Source organism: Magallana gigas, chromosome 10, assembly GCF_963853765.1.
Source record: "Magallana gigas chromosome 10, xbMagGiga1.1, whole genome shotgun sequence".
NCBI classification, from domain to species: domain Eukaryota; kingdom Metazoa; phylum Mollusca; class Bivalvia; order Ostreida; family Ostreidae; genus Magallana; species Magallana gigas.
Window position 1 is genome coordinate 25,029,654 of NC_088862.1, and position 22,672 is coordinate 25,052,325.

Genomic DNA, 22,672 nt, shown 5'->3' on the forward strand with positions numbered 1-22,672 from the left:
ATGCGTGATGATGTCTGTAAGGTATAATTGAATTTTAACTGATAAGTTGTATTATTGTGAAATTAATCAAAAACCTACTTTCATTTTCAAATAGCAAAAATGAGTTTATTACTGGTTTATTGGTTTAACATCCTCCACAAATTATATATTAGGGTTATAAAGTCAAATTTCGTTTTGTAGGTATAAGAAAATACACGAAATTACGTCTCCATGAACCTATAAAATTCCAGCAATCCACGAAAATTGACCCCCACGAAATATGATGATTCTAGAGTATGAATGCAAATAAATGATAATGCATAACCTAGCGTGTTTAACTTCATACTTTATATACCACGACTGGTTGGTTGTAAACATTAGACATTAGTTTGTAAACACTAATGGACAGATTATTGTATTGTACGTCTACAAGTTTAATGGGACCACGTACCCCAGATAGCAAGCTTACGTTGGCCCAACGTTGGCATATGGTTGTACGGTTGGCTACATATCGCTGTTGGTAGAACGACGTTGGACCAACATTGGACCAACGTTGTATTTATCACTGTTGGTAATGTTCCAATATTAGACCAACGTTGTTCATCCATCGTTGGTACATAAACATTGTACCAACGTTGGGCCAATATCAAATTGATCTCGGTGGGCGCAAATACACCGACGGACTAAAATGTGTGTTTTGACTTTTTATATAAATGGTTATTTTACAGATGAACAAGGTATATAATTTCAAAATTGGCGTGTCTTTAGAAAACTATTGACTAACAGTCTTTTATGATTAAAAATATTTAGATTTATTTAATTTAGATTGATATTATATTGAATATTTACAAAAAGCTCAATTGTTGGTATACAAAATTATATTTTTAATGTATAGTGGGTCATCTCTCCACGTTTTTGCTGATTGAAATCGGTTTGTTTTCCAATAGGCCTTAATTAGACTATGAGAAAAATATGGAGCACAGACCCACTCCATAAAAGAAAATGACTTGAAGTTCTAAAAAATGACAGTATTTGCAGGTTTTGATACGTACACGCCTGTTTGAGTCAACATATTCCAAGTATTGAACATACTTATATGTTAAAAATCAATGATTCGTTAAATATATATTGTTTTAAATGGTTTGTTAAAAAATCATCAGATTTTTTGATACTTTAATTTTTTAGTAGCCTGTCCGACCGTGAATGGGCATTTCACACGCCTTATCCACCCATCTTCTTTATTTTTTTCGGTCAGCTGCAACAAAGAGACAATGTACATGTACATATTATCCATTTCATTTTGGATAATTCATCCCTACCCGCTCCTCTTAATATCCGACAATGCAGTTTGTTTTTTGTTTGTTTTTATTTTTAAAGAATAAGATTAGGAAAAAATCGGACAAAGTATATACATAAATAAACAACAATAAAATATAATCGGTTCAACATATTAAGCAGTATATGATAGTTACTAGTTTGTAAAGTGTTTATTTCCGCGCTTCCGCGGGGTATCATCTAGTGTATATAATATTGAACATGTAATAACGCAGATGTTTGGCTGATGAGTGACTACAATCTTTGTCCTTCCCAATGAGAACACCCTGACTTATTTTATGTTATTAAAAAAGACACTGATAAGAAGATGAAAATTAAACATGCATGATTATAATAATTGTCATTCCTCGATTAATAAAATATTTTCTGGCTCACCATTTTCAAAATATGTATCATAATCCTTTTCTAATCAACAGTCAATATTATAACTAAAGAAGAAATCCCGTGCATAAATTCTGACTGTAATTTTTTTTTAATTTTTCTATAGTTTTATATGGAGCACTTCTTCTAAAGGTGTTTGAAATACAGTCTAAAATTGGCCAAAACCATTTTAATTCCGTTTCGAAATTGGGATCTTCAAAACCGGCCTCGGCCCTGAATTACTGCATGTTTATTACAGAAGACTCCTCACACACAGGCTCCTGACAAAGGTAGAGAGTATATATTTTTTCATTATCAGACAAATAAATAAATCCAGGTTCCTGTGTCCACACGTACATTTACAATGTACAGCTATATAGCTAGGGTACACAGAAAGTCATATGCGAAACGTGATTTTGAATAGGGTCGGAAATTCTCGTCATGTGACCCGCGAGATATAACGAGAAAACGTACTTCCGGGCAGTTGCTGCAATAATGGCGCTATCAATAATATACTGGGCGCGATATGTAGATGGTCATACAAAGCTTACTAGGAAGAGCGAGAAAGCCGTGGATAGCGCCAGGGTGTTAAAGTTCGTTTTAGACAAAGAATATCACGTGATATCGGCGGTGGTTCAAGCTTCAATGCGAGACACTTCATACAAAGTTCAGGTATGTACAAAATATTTAGCCGTCTTCATCCCTACATTTAATCAACCAGGGTAAAACTATGCATCGAATTTTTTCTTTAAGTTAACAATATCGCTTTCTGCGATCAAGAAATGTGCTACATTGTATATTTTTAACCTTAAGTTCGTCATTGTTGCCGTTGTAAATAACCCCTACCCCCACTTTTAGTCTTTAATAGATATATTTGTTTTTAATAATATGTATAAGTATTTCCCACTATAAATACAATATGTCAATATATTCATACACGCAAAGTTGCTTCACAGACATTTCATTAATTTTTTACAAAGATATTTCTGGAAAATGAAGATGATGATGCAGGAACAATTATATCATCAACCTGTGAATGCCCTATGGGTCAGTTTCGCTGCCACCATGTAGCTGCTGCACTTCTGTTTGGGTAATCATTACTAATCTATTATCATACACATGTAAATCAGCATTCTTGTGTTAATCATGGTTGTAATAAGTGTTAAATGTATATTGTCAGCTGATTTTTTGCATTCCAGTGTCTATTAAGTTCAGTTTAAAGAATAAATCTATATGATAGCTTATCTAAACATTGGGATTAATGATGATATTTAAGATATAAAAGAGCAAGTAAGACAGATGTGAAGTGCAGCTGGATCAAGCATCCAAAATCGGCACCTCCCAAATCCACAACAACCATGGCGGAAATGTATCCACCCAGGCAACAAGATTATAGGTAAATCACCAGGACACTTATGCAATATATTTTGTTAAAATGTCAGTGCTAGGCAAAATCAGATTTTTATAAACCATAATTATACCATTTCTATAAAATGTGAATTCAGAGCATTAAAAAGAGAGATGACAGATGCCGACAGATCATATTTGTATGATCAGCTAGGTCTTTTGGGTAGATTTACAGGTTTGATCAACAATTATCATTTTATCCCTGTTTGAGGGAAAACTGTTTCCTCTATATGAGGCCCTTTTATTTTTACGTAAATATTGTATTAATGTTGTGCATGAATATGAATTTATTTTCAAAAAAGCCTTTGTTTCTTTCAGTTTGCATGTGCATGTAACAAAAATTATTGAACTTTTCAAGCTGAACACCTTTTTGTAAATATGCATTAATTGTCCGCCATATTTCTCTTTTACCACTGTTATCCCTACATCCCCTTTAAAAGCTGCAGCTCTCATATCAGTTAAAAGTATATCGGTGAAGAGGTCTCACCCGTGAGGATGTAAATCTTGCTTCGCAATGCTATTTACAAATAGAATTTGCACATATAATATTTAAAGAAATAAATGCATAAAATCCAAAGACCATGAAAGGAACACTAAATGTCGGCCACAAGTTAAAATCAAAGGGTTTATATAGCTGTAGATAGATACCTGTGTGACTGTGCTTATTTACAGGTGGTGTTCAGCTTTAAGAAACATTCATTAAATGAATATTTCAACAACTGATATGTAAAGAAAATTATCTATGCAGGAAAAATGATCTCGCAACATAATTCATCTTTCTGTTAAATATGGTTAACCTAATGATATATATTCCAATTGACACAAGCATTGTCGAGAAATTTTTTTATCAAGGCAATATCATTTTTTTTTTATATACATAATTGTCACACTTACACCTATATTGATTACACATGTTCATATGAAAACTATGACATCCTTTTGTTGGCCATATGATTTCTTTATTTAATCTTTGCAGCTATGCATTGGATTTTGTCTAAAGAACCTGAATGTGAGGAAATGCCAGCATTACTTATTGAGGACCAGCTTACAAGTGAAGAGTACATGAATGCCCAGTGCAAGTCTTCATATCTGAGGTACTTTTGAAATTATAATACTGCTCTCTTTCTCTCTCTCTCTATCTCATCTCTCAATCTATAAATATGTAATAATAATTTTTTTTTCTGGTTCATTGCAATAGGGATAAGCTTGTTATTTCTTCGGAAAATGTCATTAAGACTGCATGGATGACTACAGGTCAACGAGAGAATTCGTTATGGGCAGCTGTTCGCAAGTTACGAATAACTGCATCAAATTTTGGGCAAGTTATCGGAGCAATCAGGAGAAATCAGTAATTCATTGATTTCAACATATATTGATTTCTTAAATAACTATAATCTTTTATCTAAATCTTTTTTATTATAATAAGAAATAATTTAGAATCTTAATTTTATTTTTAGGCTAACTTTATCCTTGAAGAAAAGGTTACTCAGTGCTTACAATCTTGAGAAGAGACCTTCTATTCAGTGGGGACTTACACATGAAAAGGTTGCAATAGATAGCTATTGTAAGCTTTCAGAGGTGTCTGTATTGCAGACAGGTAAACATTTATACTGTCAAACTCAAATCTTGGCATAAAACCTGTTCATCTTCAATGTTCATTTGAATCATTATTATTGATTGAATCATTTTTTTTTAATTATGTGATATGAAACTAATTTATGATACAGTTTATGAAACATTTTATTTTACTTTCAATTAAAGGTATTTGGCTCCATGAATCAGGAGTTCTTGGAGCTTCTCCTGATGGATTTGTCCAGGGTGATCCTAAAACGTGTAATATGAATGTCCACCTTCAAAGTAAACTGACAGCATCACCAGCAATTTTAGAGGTGAAATGTCCGTTTTCAGCAAGAGCGATGTCCATAAAGGATGCTTGTGCAAACTTGAAAGATTTTTTTCTAGGTAGGTTCAGAGATTGATTAGAAAGATTTGCATACAAAACATTCATTATGTTGAGGTTAAAATTAAATCTGTATGTTACCAATAACCCATCCTTAGGTTTGATTGCGTTAATGAAACCTAGTAAATTTTAGCTCTTGTGAGTTTTTCTTTAATAATTTTTCTTAATATTTTAGAGTGCGACTCTGAGGGCACTTTGCGTCTCAAAGAGAGCCATGATTATTGGCATCAAGTTCAAGGCCAACTTTATCTAACAGGAACTTCATGTTGTGATTTCGTGGTTTGGACACCAGTCAGTATGGAAGTTATTCGCATTCTTAAAGATGACTCATGGCAATGCCACTTGAAAAACATGATTGAATTTTATTTCAATGTTTTTTTACCCTCTCTTAATTAAAAACTTGGCAGACTGTAATTCAGAAATTTTCTATTTACTGTTTATTTTCCTATTGATACATTAAATTACTCTAGACAAAACAATTCATTTTGTTTAACTGTTTAATTCTGATCAAAGCAAACATCAGCATGTGTCAGTTCACAGTTTGTAAAAGTGGTTAATAACGAAATGACCTTAACTACACATCATCATTCATGTAGTAGTGTACAGCAAAAGTTTAACAAGTGCTACATATATCTACACTCTGCCCCAGATTATTATTTCCAACACCTGTGTTCATCATTTGACAAGATGGAAGAGGTGTTTCAAAATATTTACATTATAAAATATTTTGAACTTTGAGGCATTAATAAATAAAAAAAATAAATTTACTATAGGCCTAAGCAAAATGTCAAAGCAAAGATATCTTTGGACATGGTATAAGACATGGTCTGAAGCTCAGAATTACACTAATTAGGAATTTCATATTTATCGGCTATTTCCTTCAGTAGGGGAGATTGCAAATTTACAAGTGCCACACATAATTGAAAAATCTTTGTGGACAAATGTCTGTATTGTGAAGGTATATGGTCTAGAATACAGTAGTTCTTGATTCTTTCATTTGCACGCTCCACGTGAATTCGACTTCTCCCAATCTTGTAACATAACTGTGCTTCTTCCTTTGTAAAATGAGATTTTGATGAAAGGAAAGGTGGTATGTTTAATGTTACACCTGATGGAAGTTTGTCGAAAATGTTAAACCCCTTATCTGCAAGGATCATGTCACCTGGCTTTAACATATCCAAAACTCCACAATGATCGACTATGGCAGCATCAGAGGTGGAACCAGGATAGAGTTCGGAACAATACACAAGTGCCCCGTTTGGTGCTACACAAGTAACAGCCTTTGCTGTATGGCGACTTTTATAGTTGCTATAAGATAAGGACTGGCTGTTCATATTTGAGGGTACATCCTGGGTAATCTCTGTGGCATCCATAGCGATTCTTGCCGAGGAGAACTCCTCGAATGATTTTGGCATTGATCCTTTGCACTTTAACTGGGAAGGTATTCCTACAGTTTTCATCACTCCTTCGAATAGAATTTCATGAAGCGCTGCAACATATGTATTGAAGATATTGGATACTGTAGATTTGCTGGTGTTGAATCTTTCCGCCAAATCTAGATCCCTGAGATTCAGACGCAATTTCATAAGGGTCATAAGGAGTTGGTCACTGGTACTAAATCCTTGTACTGTCCATCCACTGAAATAGTTAAATGGACGCATCCTCTCCAAAACATTGACCAACACATTGAATACCTCGGTGGGAAATGATGTATATAATAGCATCTGTAAATTAAAACATGCATGTCAAATAATTTTATTCATACTATCACTATATTACATGTGATATACTTTTAGTTAGGAATTTTAACCATCTTTTTCAGGTAGAACTAAAAGCTCTATCAGTACATGCAGTATGAAAATGTTATGTTCTACCTGTGAAATCATAGTTATATAGAACAAATTAATCTTTAAGAACTACAATGTATATATATAATTTACAAAATCAACAACTCGATACATTATCTTTTTTCTTTAAAAAAAAACATGTATAGAACAGTCAATTTGAATCTGTGGAATACACTCGTGTAACAAACCTTGTCTGGGTCTTGTATTATGTTTCTTATGGTAAAAGGTTGTTTTCTTAATCTTAGAGATTCTAATTCTCTTTGGAGGTCTTTGACTTTTTCTTCCAAATCATTTACACTTTCTGTAATGTTAACAAAAGCTATAAGCAATTTTTTCTTTAAATCTTACTTATGTTGAGAAATGTTTAATAGAGAATATAAGCCTTTGTCTGCAGGCATATAATAGAATAAGTTAATATGCCCATTTCCTCCAACTATAGACATACAGAAAATTGTTATAGAAACTTCATTTTTACTGTAATGTCATATTTTGAGTAATGAAATTTGAAGTTTGCTCATATTTTTCTTTCCCTAATGATTCAAATTATAATTAAGTAATTAATTTATCTAAGAACATGTGTACCCTCTGATGTCTCCGGTAAAGAAACAGCATAGCAGTGATCATGATCAGTGTTGGTGCCTTGCACATCTTTGGACAATGTTTCCACAGGACCTGTTCTATCTGCAAACCAAACAAATTAATTTTATGGTTTTTTTTGGTCATTAATGGTTTCATTGTGAAAATGTTTATACTCCATTCTTTATTCACATATATTATTAATTAAGAATATCTCATTTAAAACTTTCGCAAGCAAGACCAAGTATTCTGATGTTTCTGCATGGGAGTAAAGTGTAAGAATATGAAAAACGTATAACCTTCAAAGGAATCTGGAGCATCATTACAGTGTTCATGGTTTGATTTTGCTTTCTCTTCTATTTCTCCTTCAACAAGTCTAAGTCTGTAAAATTGAATGACATACTGTTGCATTTTTTTTTTTTGAAAAATAAAAACACATTTGCTTCATGTGATTTAAATTGTACCAGTACTTGGAATCGTAAATTATTGTTGATATACATTATTGTGTACAACTTCCTCCCTTTAAGGAGAGAAGGGATATTATTATAAGTTCATAAGTAAAAATTAAAATTCTCTATCCTACAGCTCAGTGAAATTGTCAAATAAGTAAACACAGAGAGAGATGATTGAGTCAAAAAGTACAAGTCAAGAAGAGTGCTTCCACTGTGTAAAGTAGTACATAAACTTAAACTATTCATGGTCAATGTAGAGTTCTAAACATTTTACCTTTTTGGCTTAGAATGGTCTGGAAAGCAACCAAGATTTTTGCTATAAGCAAAAATTGTTGGTCCATTTTCCTTTACACCATCCTTAAAATGACAGCTACACAGCCTGTCGTTGGCGGTATAGTCTCTATCTGCTCTCCTGTAAAGACAAGATTAACCATGTTAACAGAGGATTTTAACATAGGTATAATACAAACTGGACCGCCATCTTTACAAATATTTGGTGGTGTTTTTTTTATTTCTTAACTTTCCTTTTTTTAAAGATTTACTATTTGTTATTTCCTTAAAATTTAAAACAATTCAAAATGCCTATTGCGCCAATCACCCTCATCAACCTAGCTATTCTTCTCTCGCGCACAAACACATCACATGCATCCAACTATATTTAATATTATCACAAAAGAATTATGCTGCAAATTTAACTCAGACTTGGCGATGTAAAGTACAGTTTGAAAGATCTCGTTACAAAACTAAATCCATTAACTTTTCACGTGGAAATGACAGTACAGTGGACTTTAGCATACACACTGCACCGTGACCTTGATTTACGCTTTTCTTATCTACTTTCAAAATAAAACAGGTGAAATTGCATATTTACCTGCACCTCTGTATCCACTTATTCCTTTCCTTCGGATTTGTTGGAAATCTAAACAAGCTGCACGTTCTTTTCGCCCCTGTCATATGATTGCATCCGAATGCAAAACATAGCGGCATCTCGTCTGCTGCCCGGAAGTTGTAAATCGAAAGTGAAAGTAAACGAGACTTTCCGACCCTATTCATATGATCAAACAGTAAAAATATATATATATATATAAGCAGTAATGGGTATAGACAGATCCGAAACAGAAAAATTATAGTGAGTCTCTTTTTGTAAATTATCTATTGTATTGTGTCTATTTCAGATGTATGACACTTTATAGGAGTTGCCCAGATGAGCAACGTGGCGCATGGGCCTCATTTTATAAAGAAAAAGGTCTTACTTATTATAATACTTCAAACAAATGTATGCATAAGTTGAAAGGGTCTTAAGGACTAGGAACTAACGGGATATTTGCTGTGAGGATTCATTTGCATATCTCTATGATATTAAAAACATGTTTGCTGGCAACCGGAAAATAAATCCGATATCAGTTTAACTTTTGCTAAAAACGGAAGTTTTGGCGGCTAATTTTCATAATATCCAAACCAACCATGGATATGTTATGGAGTGAGAAATTTTGGTTTCCCGAAGGAGTAACTTGGTTAGATTTGCGAAATGACGACCCAAATATTTATATTCCACAGATTGAAGATATAGGATTACTATCGATGTTTATCGGACTTGTTCTTCTTATCATTCGGTTCTTGTCCGAGAGGTATGCATTCCGAATTTCCTCAGCTCACCGGACATTTTAGTTTGTAATGCATGCATGATATCGTTTGTGTACTACATTTTAAAATTGAAATATCTTGATTTATCATTTAATATTTTATATTAACCCTGCACAATTTCAATGAAATTAAAACTTTCAATGGAAAATTAAAAAAAGAAGAAAAAATGTTGTGTCAATTCTGCATGTTTTAATGTTATGCGGGCTAAAATACAAACCGTCAGTTATATAGGCCAACCTTATAATTATTATGATTGTGTACTAAGCATTTTTTTGTACCACACAGTGACATAACAGTACAATATTTATTTAAACCTTATTAATTCAAAGTTGATTATGCATCAGAGAACAAAATCATAGCATCCAATGTAAGTGAACAACTGATTGTTTGCATGCAGTCTCATTTGATAATTTGGTCATAGAACCAGGTAGTTTAACAAGTTGCTTCTGTTGTTTTATGTTTAAGCGTACACTCCTTGATTTGCTGTCCAACACTAAGACTGAGTGAGCTTGCAATTTAAAGGATATTCCCCTAGCAATTAAAAGGATATCTCCCTAGCAACATGTAGCAATAAAACGATATCCCCAATATTAATCTCCTTAAAAATGTGTTTCCATAGCAGTATCAATATTTACCCTCAATATTTCATAAATATGTGTATATCTGCAATCTTTTATGTATTCACCTGCCTAAAATGTTCAGTTACTCTGTAAAAAAGGTAATAAAATTGTACATGCGATTGAAGGGTGGATGAGATTGTTATTATAATTGTAGGTTGATAGTGATTCCTATTGCAAAATGTTTGGGAATCAGGGTGAGGAAGAGCCTCCCCCTGTCTCATGTTCCCGAGCTGGAAAAGCTGTACAAATCCAAGAAGACAACTACTAAATCCATCAAGGTGAATATCTCTCTCTCTCTCTCTCTCTCTCTCTCTCTCTCTCTCTCTCTCTCTCTTATGCTTGATAAACAGGAAGCTGAAACTTTGTTCAGTTGAGCTCACACTATCTGTCATTCAGATCTTTCTTTCTCTTTCCCTGTCTCATATCTCTTCCTTGTTTGAAAAGCTCAAGAAAAAAAACTGCTACATGTGAAACTGTTTTTATCCTCAGCTTTTACCATCTGTCTTTTAAAGTAATTTTCCTCTCTCTTTTTTCTTTCCATTCTTTCTTTCTCTCTCCATTTTTCTTCCAATGGTGTTCCTACTTTTCTATCTTTACATCTAATATATCAAAGTATCAACTTATTGAGGTATTGTAGATAGTGACTTCTTTGAATGCAGAGATATATTTTTTATTAATACACATATAAGATTAATCTGCATGTAGATATGCATTACCCCCTCATTTCTCATTCTTATCTCAGTATCTCACCAATATGTAACTATATAACCATGTATTATAAGTCCCAAGGACATGATAATGGATTTTGTAGAATTGTTTCTAGTACATACATAAATACTAAAGACTAATTAGATCTCCCAGCAAACACTGTTAATAAAAGTACCGCATATATGTTTAATGGATTTTGCGGAATCTTATCCACTACATGTATTAGGACTTTAGATCTCTCGACCAGACAGTTTTATCATAAGCTCAACAGAAATTAAGGAATCTGTAGAATCGATTTCACTACATACATCAGACCCCAGGATCATGAAGCAATCTCAGACTTCAGTAATTAAATGTTTTACTCGCTGTACTAATGTCTCTTGATTAAAAAAAAAAACTGACATAATTTAAATGCTATTAAATGTGTTTTGATATAACGTTGTTACAAATTTCAATTGTCATTTCATGACAAACAATCATATTTTGATTGACTGAAATTTTGACTTAAGTCTGAAATTACTTCATGATCCTGAGGCCAGGACTTCAAAATCTTCTATAAAATGCTCAATATCCCCAGGCTTAATGGATTCTGTAGAACCCAGACAGTATACTACCATTCTTCTCTCAGGACTTATGACATTGACATTTTCAGGAGGTCACAAAGAAGACAGAGTTGTCGGAGAGACAGGTGCTGCGCTGGCTCAGACGACGGGGGAAACAGGACAGTCCCAGTACCATGCAGAAATTCACTGAGTGCAGGTCAGTGCTCCACATCCTTAAGCCATCACTCAGCAACCTTAAGTCATCACCCAGCAACCTGAAGTCATCACATATATCTTAAATTAAGTTATCACATAACAACATTTAGTCACCACCCAGCAACCTTAAGTCATCACCCAATAACCTCACATCATTACATAGCAACCTTAAGCAATCACACAACAGCCATAAGTCATCACCTGGCAACTTTAAGTCATCACGCAACAACTTCAAGTCAATACCCAAAAACCTTAAGTCATCATTCAACAACCTTAAGTTATCACCCAGCAACTTAACATTAGGTCTCAATGTCCTTTAATCAAAGACCTTAAGTCATTACATCTCATAACAACCTTAAATCATCACTTAGCAACCTTAAGCAATCACACAACAGCCATAAGTCATCACCTGGCAACTTTAAGTCATCACGCAACAACTTCAAGTCAATACCCAAAAACCTTAAGTCATCATTCAACAACCTTAAGTTATCACCCAGCAACTTAACATTAGGTCTCAATGTCCTTTAATCAAAGACCTTAAGTCATTACATCTCATAACAACCTTAAATCATCACTTAGCAACCTTAAGTCATCATGGAACAATCTTAAGTCATCACCATCACCCAGCAACCCTAAGTCATCACCCAGCAACCTTATTAACCCATCATATAACAGCCTTTAATCATCACAGTTGTTCATACTTATACATGCTGTCCATGTTATAATATATAATATATATGATTTGAATTCTCCAAAAACTAATAATATTGAACTTTATTTGTTTTCCCTAATCTCTAGGTTTGACTTCAAGGTCAATTTTTATGTTTTTTAAGGTTGAAATATGTGCTAGCATTTAAGGTTTGAGTCTTTAAGAACAGAATTAATTTTCCTAATTATGCAATATATCTATGTAAGGTATAATCTGAATTCTCCCAAAACTAATAAAATGAAAATTTATTTTGTATTTGGTGATATCAAGGCCAGACTTCAAGGTCATTTGGGGTTTTTTAGGTCAAAATTAGTGTCTAAAAACCAGGGGTCGTATGCATAAAAATTCTAAGATTTAAGAATATGCTAAGCATATGCTAAAGAGTTGAGAAGTTTTATGCAACATACTAAGCAATATGCTAAGTCAAATTTCAATTCTGCTTAGTACAAATTCTGTACTTAAGAATATGCTTAAGCAGTTATGAATTTTTATGCATACAACCCCAGAATATTTTTCAACCATCCAGCTCTTGCTTTGTGTGATTAAAATTCTTTCACATTAAATAATAAATAGTAATTTACTTAATTCCCATTTGGTGATATGAAGGTCAGGCTTCAAGGTTTTTTATTTACCTGTATTTTTTCTCAAGGTCCAATTGAATGTTTTTTTCAACTTACTTGATATTTCATGATCTCAAGGTCTTAATTTATGGTACAGTCAAACTTTGTTGTATCAAACTAGATGGGACTGTTTAAAAATCTTTGAGATATCCGACATTGTCAGAGTATTTGAGATATCAAGGGTAAAATACTTTAAAAAATAAGTGGTTGGGAGTTACAAATCACTTTGACATATCCATTGTATTCAAAATAGCAGTGTTTGAGATATCGAAGTTCAACTGTATATTTTATTTTTAGGGTCAAAATTTGTATTTAAGGAACAATTTTTTTTCAACCATGCAGTCAGTATTACTAAAGTATTTAAAAAGAGGACAATATTTTATGTACCTAACCATATATTAATATTATATGATTTTTATGATTTTAAAAGTCGATGATATTTTATGTACCAGGTATTAAATGATTTTTATGATTTTGTTGTTGTTTTTTCAGCTACCACTTCATGTTCTACAGTGCCATGTTTATTTACGGCGTATGTGTACTATGGGATGTAAGTAACACAATTAAATGGGATAGATTTTTATCAATAAGCTTTTAACAGAATCTGATGTCTGCTTTTGTCAATTAAAAACAATATACTTTATAAATATATGATTAGGTTTGTTACTGACTGACTACAGAAATCTATTGGGTTGACCAGTCTCATAGACTGATCAACCTGATATATTTCTGTAGTCAGTCAGTAATTTAAAAACAAACCTAATAAGTGTTTCGTTTTACCGAGGACTATGAAGTGAGACATTTACTTCAAAAGAAGCGATGAATTATGTAAATCTTTGTTAAACTACGGTAAGAGTGGTCTTAGGCCTTACATCTTTTTCTAATATTGATATTAATTCCTCGCGTTTAATTAGGAATTTACAGTACCTCCCTCTGCTCTGTTTCAGAAACCTTGGTTCTGGGAGACAAAGAATTGTTGGATTGGTTGGCCCAAACAGGTTAGATTGATGGTTAAATTTGTTTTGATATGACAATTCAGTTGAAGAGTAACGTAAATTGTTGTAGATATACTGATAGAAAACAAATAAGCCTTTATTATTTCTTTGTGTTCAGATTTGTACTTCATGAACAGTGTTATTCATTCATGCATTCCTTGAACAAGGTTAAATTCATAAATGTATTTCATGAACAGGGTTATTCATACATTTATTTCTTGAACAAGGTTTGAATCATACTAAAGTCTTGTATTTCTGGAACAGGGTTAAATTCATATATGTATTTCTTGAGTATACCTGCCTTTCTTGAACAGGATTAAATTCATAAATGCATTTCTTGAACAGGATAAATTTCATGCATGTATTTGTTGAACAAGGTTAATTGTACTTGTATATCTTGAACAACAGCACGTATCCCAGGGTGCCTACTGGTTTTACATGATCGAGCTCGGCTTCTACTGGAGTTTGACTTTCACCTTACTATCTGACCACAAACGAAAGGTAAGAAAGGGCTCATGATTTTGAGATTTTGCAGAGCATTGAAATCTCTTGGCATTGTCCAAAATATTGCATCTATTATACAGTGCCAGCAATACATTATTAATATATGTACATTTTTCAGGGTTTTCGTTTTGGAAAATACTATGAAATCAATTCAATTTGTATTAATAGTTCAGTATATTTCATCACTGAAGCAAATTCCATACTTTTTGGGCATAATTGTGGTTAAATTTGTATAATTATTTAAAATTATAATACACATGATACATGTAATGTAAAACTGTTAAAAAATTTAATCATATAACTGCTGAAACTATATTAATACACCGTAAACCAACTTTTATTCACGTGCATTAAAATTTGATAAGGTTCGCAAGAGTCTAGTCTAAGTGAATATTCTTGCCATGAACCAGTCTTTGATGATGGTTAGCTAATGAAGGGGATGGAGGTGCATCATTTTTACATAATGATAGAGTAATAAATGTGTATATAATGAAAAAACTGCATATGTACCTTTTGAGGTATTAAGATATATAGAACCATTTTAACAAGAGCTTGGACTTTGGGTAGTTGAGTCAAACGGCAATGTGATGTAGGCCTGTCTATTTCATTGCAGGCCACTCAGCCATGGCCCTTTGAAATCAACAGGATTTGTCTAGCTTTTGAGCTAAGACTATGCAATCGGTGTATATTTCGCTTGAAACCAGCGTCATTTTAACTTGTTTTGAGTCAAGGACCTGGTTTTGACACAAGAAATAGATAGATGTAATTGCATTTTGAAAAGCATTTAGTTTATGTGCCATTTTAGTTTAAAAAATATTTTTAAAAATTAATACTGTTGTACAAGAAAGAACCTTTTAGTACATGTACCAGTACACTGAATAGATATAAAATTTGCTGATGATAGAGAGAGCTTAGAGGTTCATGATTTTGTTTATCTTTTCAAAAAATGATTTAACTTTTGGCTTTAAAAACCTAATGTTTAATTTTTTCTGGCCTAATGCTTAAGGAAAAAGAAATCATAACAATTTATATTGGTCTTTAGAATATTCAGTTTTCAAATATCGTATGTATAATTTATATAAATGAAAATGTTTAATTAATTATGCTGTAAATGTACTTTATGTTAGACACAAACAAAAGGTAATTATAGAACATATATCAAAATGGTATGAGACTATATACATATAGGTATTGATGCATGAAGCATGCCGTGTAGTACTCTACAATTCAATTAATTTTAAAATTAATTAATACATTAAATGCTTTTATTGAGTTCTCTGCAAGTCTGAGGGCCTCTTGCATTGCAGAAAAATGTGTAAATTCTTTAACAATAATACAATAATTTGCAGACGAATTGACATAAGCCAGTTAATGATAGAATTTTCACAAACATATTTCTTAAGAATGAGTGCATGCAGAAAATACACAGTATAGATGGAAATATATATTTAATTGTATGTTTGTAATTTATTTGAATTACTACATGAAAATAAAGAAAATGAATTTTTTAAAATATTAGAGAATTTGAACTTTCTCTTTGACATTTTCAAAATAAAAGATCTAATATATGTTAATTTTTTCTACATTTGTATGTATGTTATACAAGTACATTTTGACATGGCTCTCTAAATTAAACACATCACATGTCCTCAACCATCTCTAATGATATGGATCTTGAATGATATATGATACTTGCTCTGATACTATAGTTATATTAAGATTTATGCAATTTGCACAATATATATGGTATACTTCCCTGTGAATATACCCATTAACTGTAAAACACATCTCTCTTTCTGCAAAACTAAAAAGTACCCGGTACTAACCTTGGAATTTCTTTTGGGTTTGGATATCATTGTGGCAGTCCAGATTTAGCTCTAGCTGTGTTACATATCTCCTTTGTACTTGGATTTAGGTAAATTTAGGTAAATTTCTGGTGACCATTAATTCTGTAGTATGAAACATTGATTCGTCCTTTTAGACATTTAAAGAATGTTTATCTATTAGCAGTTTAAGGAGGCTAGATGGTCAACAAATTAACACTCAGACTTTCCTTCAGTTTTCATGTATGATTTGTATACTGTTGAGAGTTGATAACTATAAGAAATATGGATAAATGTTCTGCGTTCGCGATTTTATATTCTCGTGATTTGATTAAAAAAACAGCAGGATCGTGGAATTAAGTACTCGCATAATATAAGGAATTTACAGTAGATGTGAACTATCATTGAGTAAATATAATAATTATCTTTTAAAATTTGAATATTTAAAATAGTTACTATATACATCTTTAAACAGAACTCTTTTTCTTAGGAGTATCATATAGTCTAAAAAATTGCCACAGCCATCCAGCCTTCTTAAGATTGCATGCAGTCAGTAAGAATAGTAGCTGTACTGTACTTATGGTGACATGCTTTAGTCTGACTTGGCAGGACTTTAAAGAAATGGTGGTCCACCACCTGGTAACCATAGCGCTGCTGTACTTCTCCTGGTGCTGTAACTTTGTGAGGATCGGTACGCTGGTTCTGGTGGTTCATGATGCCGTGGACTACTGGATGGCGGTAAGTCAGAGAGAAAGAGAGCCGGACACAGGGAAAGGATCTAAGAAAGAGAGACAAATAGACAGATCTAAGAGACAGTATGACTTTGAGACAGACAGAAAGACAGATCTGAGAGAAAAAGAGACAGACAGATAGATCTAAGAGAGACAGACAGACAGACAGAGTAATCAGGAAGAGAGAGAGAGAAATCTACTCAAAATTATATTTGGAGAGATAATTTCACTGTAATCAGAAAGAAAGAAGAAAGAACCAGAAAACCAACAGAATGATAAAACTATATTTAAAAAAATTAATTCCTTCTGTGCATGTGCTTGGCAATGCCATAATATATATTTACATGAATTGTGATTACATATTATAAAAGGTATTTTATGTGATTTAGACTGCTAGGCAATGTTTGTTACAGGCAGCCAAAATGGCTAAATACTGCAAGCGACAGATGCTGTGTGAATTCTTTTTCATCGTCTTTGTCATTGTATGGATCATCACCCGGCTTATCATATATCCATTCTGGTAGGTAAAGTGTGGAGAGAGAGAGAGAGTTTTGCATGATTAAATATGCAGTTGAAATGAAGGTCAAGACATCTATCCAGCTTTGGAAAGAGAGTAAGAAGGAACAGAAATATAAAGATTGTCACTTATATGTAAAGAGATGGAGAGAAAGAATGCAAGAAGAAAAAATCAAAAAGATAAGATCAATGCTTAATCAGTATTTTAACTTTGTACAGGGTGGTGTACTCGTCCAGTGTTGAGGTTTACCAGATAGTGGGCCACTTCTACTCAGCCTACTTCTTCAACATTCTGTTGGTGGTACTTCAGATCCTGCACATTTTATGGAGCTACATGATCTTCAAGATTATCATGCAGAAGTTTACCGAGGGAGAGGTAAGAGTAAAAAGGACACCGAGAGCTGTCAAGGCCAAGAAAAATTAACATTTTATAAATTGAAGCAGAAAATATATTCAATAAAGATATATGTTTATATAGTTTCTCAGGCCAAAAATTCTAAGATTAATTGTATAATGCAATAGACAAGTATTATATATTAATTTTTTGTTTATTTATTGCAAGATTTGTAAAGGGAAATAACTATTTTTTTTTTTACGAACCAGGACAAGCATATCAGTCCCCTTTCTTTGAACTTCATATGATCATAATAATAACAATCTCTGTGACAAAAATGCCATGCTTTTCCTTTTATTTACAGCTTAAAAAGGACAGCCGCAGTGAATCGGAGTCCAGTACAGATGACGACACCACCGCCTCCGAAGATGCCGCTGAATCACCACAAAAACGCCGCATGGTACCCAGACAGAGATCCAAAGGCGTCAAGGATAACTCCTATTAGAGCAACACAAGATACCGTCATTGGAACATTCCCTCAGGCTTTGCTTTGATTCTTTGTTTAGAATTATGTGCTTTGAATCTAAGATGGATATATGAAGGCTGGTTTTGCTCAGAATTTTTCTTATTTCTTCTGAATGTGTACATATGCAAATAGTCGTAATTTATTTTTATTTTTTTGTATTTCCTCATAGAATGGAAAATGTGCTAGAGTATGCATTCAACAAATTTTTCTTTATTGGTGGTTTATAATGATGTTGGTATAAAGCTTCAAATGGTAGTTCTCTTTGAAACGCTAATTTTTACAGGTTTTTTTTTAAAGCTGCAATGAAAATCTACCTTCTTGTAGTAAAGAGTATGATATCATACTGAAAAAGACTTCATGTTAATGTGTTCAAATTATTTTTAAGGAACAAAAATTGAATCTCCTATTATGCAATTGTTATTTAAAGAAAACATAAAGGGTCGAATTTTACATTTATTTTTAGAACTGTGCCTGCACCTTAACATAATCATTGGATAAACTAGTTCTCTTTAAAATATTTAACATACACCAAATAAAAGAAAAACTCAAGTCATTTTTAATTTGACCAAAAAATTCATATCATATTTAAGGGCATATGAGTGATACTGGTATAAAATAAAACTCAAAAAAGTATCGGTAACTATATACTGTATTCAGGGAAATATTCGCCCCCGTTTTATTTTCAACCCTTTTGCCCTCAATGTCAGCTGGCAAATTTAAGATTGGGTGAATTCCAATGTCTCAAATTATCTCTCTTTAAACATAACTTTGTCTATGTGAATTCAAGACATGGCGAAACCATTTGCAAGTGCAGAAGGGTGAAGATAACACGGGGCAAAAAATAACCCTGTATACAGTACATGTATTTTACAAAGAAATAACGTTTACAGTCATCGTTTTTTTAATGCTTTCTTCCCAACAGCAATGACACCGTTTACTGTATGAGCAGAAATATTCCTTGAGTATTTTAAAATTTCATAATTTTCATTGGCAGTACAAATCAATTAAATTGAATTCATGTCGAATTTTTAACCCACGTATTAATTAATAAATACAGATTTGATATGTGATTCATTTTAGAGATTACGAAATGAGGAAATTAAATGCGTATGAAATTTCATTTGGCTGAAAAAACAGCGACTCTATGAAAATATGTTCTTTTGCACGGTATATCCATGCATTCATAACTTTCATAATCACACTGTGTTCAGCATATGCACCCTTTATTTCTCTGGGTTTTTTTAAACAGGCTTGATGGTCAACACATTACCCATTAAATATATATTAAGATTTTAAAAATGAGATTGATACTTTTGGCCATAAACATTTATGAGTATTAATTAAAAGTAGAATCCAAGTAGGGTTTAAAGCTTGAATATTTCCTATAACGTGTTAATACAGAGCTCTTTAACAAAAGGAGATTATTTAATAAAGTCATAAATTTTCCACGATCATTCAGTCCTTTTTATTGACGTATTCATTTTAGACATTTACATTTAGGTGAGTACTGGTAATATATATTTGTTTGTTTTAAAAATGAAAATAACAGCCCCAAAAATTGTATGATAATGATACAAATCCAATGGCATGCTTTAATATTATTTCAATGGCTTTATAGATGAGCATGAGTTTTACAATTTTTCATTTTTTATTTTTTTTTAACATTCAAGGCAGTATGTTTTGTAGTTCATAATTCTAATTTATCAAACCTAGGTAAAATTCTATGCAATCTTGATTTTTTTTCTTTCAAGTTTCATTGGTATACATGTACATACAATATTAAGCCTAGAACTAGGGGGTCATTATTTTTTACTTGTGTTTTATTTTCTTTCTTTCTTGGGGGTGGGTTGTTTGGGTTTGTTTTTTTTTTTAAGAAGGGGGTGTTGGGGGAACTGTCTTTGTATTTATTTTATTTTCAAGATTCTGTTAGTGTCGATAGGGCCCCTTTAGATGTTTTTGTTTTTGGATTTTTTTGTTAATGTTATTTTTTATAATTTCCACCTTTTCCTTTTAGAAGAGTTCATATATCCCAGTGTTCATGAATTTTAGTTAATCTTTGATTGACAATCAGGATTGACCCTTATACTTAATGAAACTAAAAGTATGTAAATTGACACATATGAAATGTTGCATTTACTGTTATGGTACATGTATTATTATTATTACGTACTAGTGTTAAGAAAAGGAGAATATTGATTTAGACATAATATTATTTATTTAGATCTTGTTATTTTTTTTTTCAATTACGGCATTTATTTTTAAATGTGTGCTTTGATACCGTACATAAATTTGAAATACAGAATTGAAGAAATAATACATACAGGTACATGCTAATGTAAATCAGAATTTTTTTTTAAAAATACTTGTATAACCAACTTTAAGTTCTTTTGTATTAATTGATGAATGATCTGATAGCTTATAAGTACTTTTCATTGACAGAAATCAGTAACTTTTGTCCTTTACACTTACTGGTTATTGGTTAACACTGGACTCAACAAACTTTTGAACTTTTCTTGTTTACATTAAATTCGTTATTAATCATATGTACTGAGCAGATCGAGTGAATTGTAAACCCTTGGCTAGCATTGATAAGTGTTATGGAGACTAGCCACGGCTTCTAATGATGATCGAGGTATTTTTTTGTACTTTACAAATGATGAGCAATTATTTCTTTATTGTTTTACTTGTTTTTTTATATTTTATTTACAACTTGCATCTCTAGTCTATTTTACTGTTATCAAATCTATCCATACTGTGGAATCATTTAAATTCGTGGGGGCCAATTTTCATGGATTATTACTTTTTTGCTCATTCGTGGGGATGTAATTTCGTGGATGCGTAGCCTACTGTTTCAGTAACAAAGATAACTCTTTCTAAAATTGTTTTCGTTGAGGATTTAAATTCGTGGGAGAGGGCTACCCACGAATTCCACGAAAATTGAGCTACCACGAATTTTAATGATTCCACAGTATCTTGAATTTTTTTTGGTGGGGGGAGGGGGTTGTATTATTTTTTCATCAAAGTTAAAAAAAATAGCATCTTAATCCTGATATTTTCATATTCTTTATTGTAATATTAATTAATTACTTTTAGATAAGATTATAATTTTGGGGTTTCCTTTCAAATTGAAAGCTTGTGTATTTTGCAGTTTTCATAGCTTTGACCAGTACATGCACATGTATCAAGCGAAAAAAAAAATATATGCATATTTTGTAGACTCTGAAAGATGCATGGTGTTGGTTCATGATTAAATCTTATCCTTATGCTATTTTTGAATGACCCTGAAGACTTTGGCATCTATTAAAATTAAAATGAAAAGAATTCCCTCAAGTATTAATAATATTCATTATTATTTTCATGTATGAAATCCGCTAAACTGACTGTATTTGGCATTTTCAATATTTGACGGTTATTGATTTCCAAACAATTTAACATTAGCTAGTTTTATTTTCGGATGTACGTGTTCTTATTAATACAAGTCATACGTACATTGTATATGGATGGCATAAAGCGAGTACTTAATTTAGTGGAAGCAGCTTTCCACCAATTTGAAAAACACCTTAGTTAAATGAATACACAGCCAAATATAATACATTTACATAGTCAAATATAATATGTTTACAGTAATGTATCTATTACATATGTATTACTGGAAATAAGCCAGTTATAGTGATATCTAAGCTATAGTGATATCTAAGCTATAGTAATATCTAAGCTATAGTGATATCTAAGCTATAGTGATATCTAAGCGATCTCTCCATTATACAGTTTTAACATATTGTTATATTGATTGCATGAATTCCTTACTCTCCCTCCATTCCAAACTCCTAGTATTCGTTTTGAATTATACATATCATTTTTTGTCCCATAAATATGCTTTAGTTTAGCACTTTGTAGACCTAGTTGTTTAACGTAACTTTTATACTAATGGGAAGAGGGATGCATGACAAAGGGTCAGCCTTTTGATATCCCAGTTATTCTTTTCTGGAATATATCTGGGTTTTTTCCTTTAGAACTTGACAAAAATGCAAAGACCAAATACGGTATATCCAGTTTTTTTCGCGTGTCACAAAAATTGGCAAACATCGCGAAAATGTGTAGGATTTTTAATTTGTATTAGTCATTTTTTGGCGATTTAAAAAGTTTCCTATAGAAAATAATACAGAGTATAATTTCTGCATACAATGTATTCAATAATTTGCGATTTAAAGACATTGCAAAAAAAGCGAAAATTATATCATCGCGAAAATTACCGGATATACGGTATG

At 32.2% G+C, this 22,672-nt stretch overlaps 3 protein-coding genes and 1 long non-coding RNA gene across 4 annotated transcripts; 3 read left to right on the top strand and 1 right to left on the bottom strand.

The window, feature by feature from the left end:
• Positions 1-2,138: 2,138 nt before the first annotated feature.
• LOC117682686 (uncharacterized) lies at positions 2,139-4,417 on the top strand. The gene is made up of 5 exons (XM_066073633.1): positions 2,139-2,346; positions 2,655-2,764; positions 2,951-3,070; positions 4,058-4,175; positions 4,280-4,417. The coding sequence occupies exons 1-4, from the start codon at positions 2,170-2,172 to the stop codon at positions 4,077-4,079; spliced, it is 429 nt and encodes a 142-aa protein (XP_065929705.1). The 5' UTR covers positions 2,139-2,169; the 3' UTR covers positions 4,080-4,175; positions 4,280-4,417.
• Positions 4,418-4,515: 98 nt separating this feature from the next.
• LOC136272284 (uncharacterized) lies at positions 4,516-5,520 on the top strand. The gene is made up of 3 exons (XR_010710242.1): positions 4,516-4,678; positions 4,843-5,043; positions 5,217-5,520. It is a non-coding gene; the product is annotated as an uncharacterized lncRNA (long non-coding RNA).
• Positions 5,521-5,575: 55 nt separating this feature from the next.
• On the bottom strand, positions 5,576-8,964 carry LOC136272283 (uncharacterized). The gene is made up of 6 exons (XM_066073634.1): positions 8,788-8,964; positions 8,191-8,328; positions 7,764-7,846; positions 7,471-7,569; positions 7,077-7,189; positions 5,576-6,765 (listed from the first exon to the last, which is right to left on the bottom strand). The coding sequence occupies exons 1-6, from the start codon at positions 8,901-8,903 to the stop codon at positions 5,887-5,889; spliced, it is 1,428 nt and encodes a 475-aa protein (XP_065929706.1). The 5' UTR covers positions 8,904-8,964; the 3' UTR covers positions 5,576-5,886.
• Positions 8,965-9,339: 375 nt separating this feature from the next.
• LOC105335972 (ceramide synthase 2) lies at positions 9,340-21,629 on the top strand. The gene is made up of 10 exons (XM_034453782.2): positions 9,340-9,544; positions 10,335-10,458; positions 11,541-11,647; positions 13,468-13,525; positions 13,923-13,973; positions 14,379-14,471; positions 16,907-17,035; positions 17,442-17,548; positions 17,764-17,920; positions 18,243-21,629. Exons 1-10 carry the CDS (start codon positions 9,381-9,383, stop codon positions 18,381-18,383), a joined length of 1,131 nt encoding a protein of 376 aa, XP_034309673.2. The 5' UTR covers positions 9,340-9,380; the 3' UTR covers positions 18,384-21,629.
• The last annotated feature ends 1,043 nt before the right edge of the window (positions 21,630-22,672 follow it).

What these genes read in the sequence shown, in the direction of transcription:
- LOC117682686 (XM_066073633.1), top strand. Translation starts at nt 2,170, where the DNA reads ATGGCGCTATCAATAATATACTGGGCGCGATATGTAGATGGTCATACA. An exon ending in ACACTTCATACAAAGTTCAG is followed by an intron (nt 2,347 to 2,654) that starts GTATGTACAAAA and finishes TTTTTTACAAAG; the next exon opens with ATATTTCTGGAAAATGAAGA. An exon ending in CCCAGGCAACAAGATTATAG is followed by an intron (nt 3,071 to 4,057) that starts GTAAATCACCAG and finishes TAATCTTTGCAG; the next exon opens with CTATGCATTGGATTTTGTCT.
- LOC105335972 (XM_034453782.2), top strand. Translation starts at nt 9,381, where the DNA reads ATGGATATGTTATGGAGTGAGAAATTTTGGTTTCCCGAAGGAGTAACT. An exon ending in CAACTACTAAATCCATCAAG is followed by an intron (nt 10,459 to 11,540) that starts GTGAATATCTCT and finishes TGACATTTTCAG; the next exon opens with GAGGTCACAAAGAAGACAGA. An exon ending in CTTATCATATATCCATTCTG is followed by an intron (nt 17,549 to 17,763) that starts GTAGGTAAAGTG and finishes AACTTTGTACAG; the next exon opens with GGTGGTGTACTCGTCCAGTG.
- LOC136272283 (XM_066073634.1), bottom strand. Translation starts at nt 8,903, where the DNA reads ATGCCGCTATGTTTTGCATTCGGATGCAATCATATGACAGGGGCGAAA. An exon ending in GACCATTCTAAGCCAAAAAG is followed by an intron (nt 7,847 to 8,190) that starts GTAAAATGTTTA and finishes TCAATTTTACAG; the next exon opens with ACTTAGACTTGTTGAAGGAG. An exon ending in TTTACCGGAGACATCAGAGG is followed by an intron (nt 7,190 to 7,470) that starts GTACACATGTTC and finishes TTAACATTACAG; the next exon opens with AAAGTGTAAATGATTTGGAA.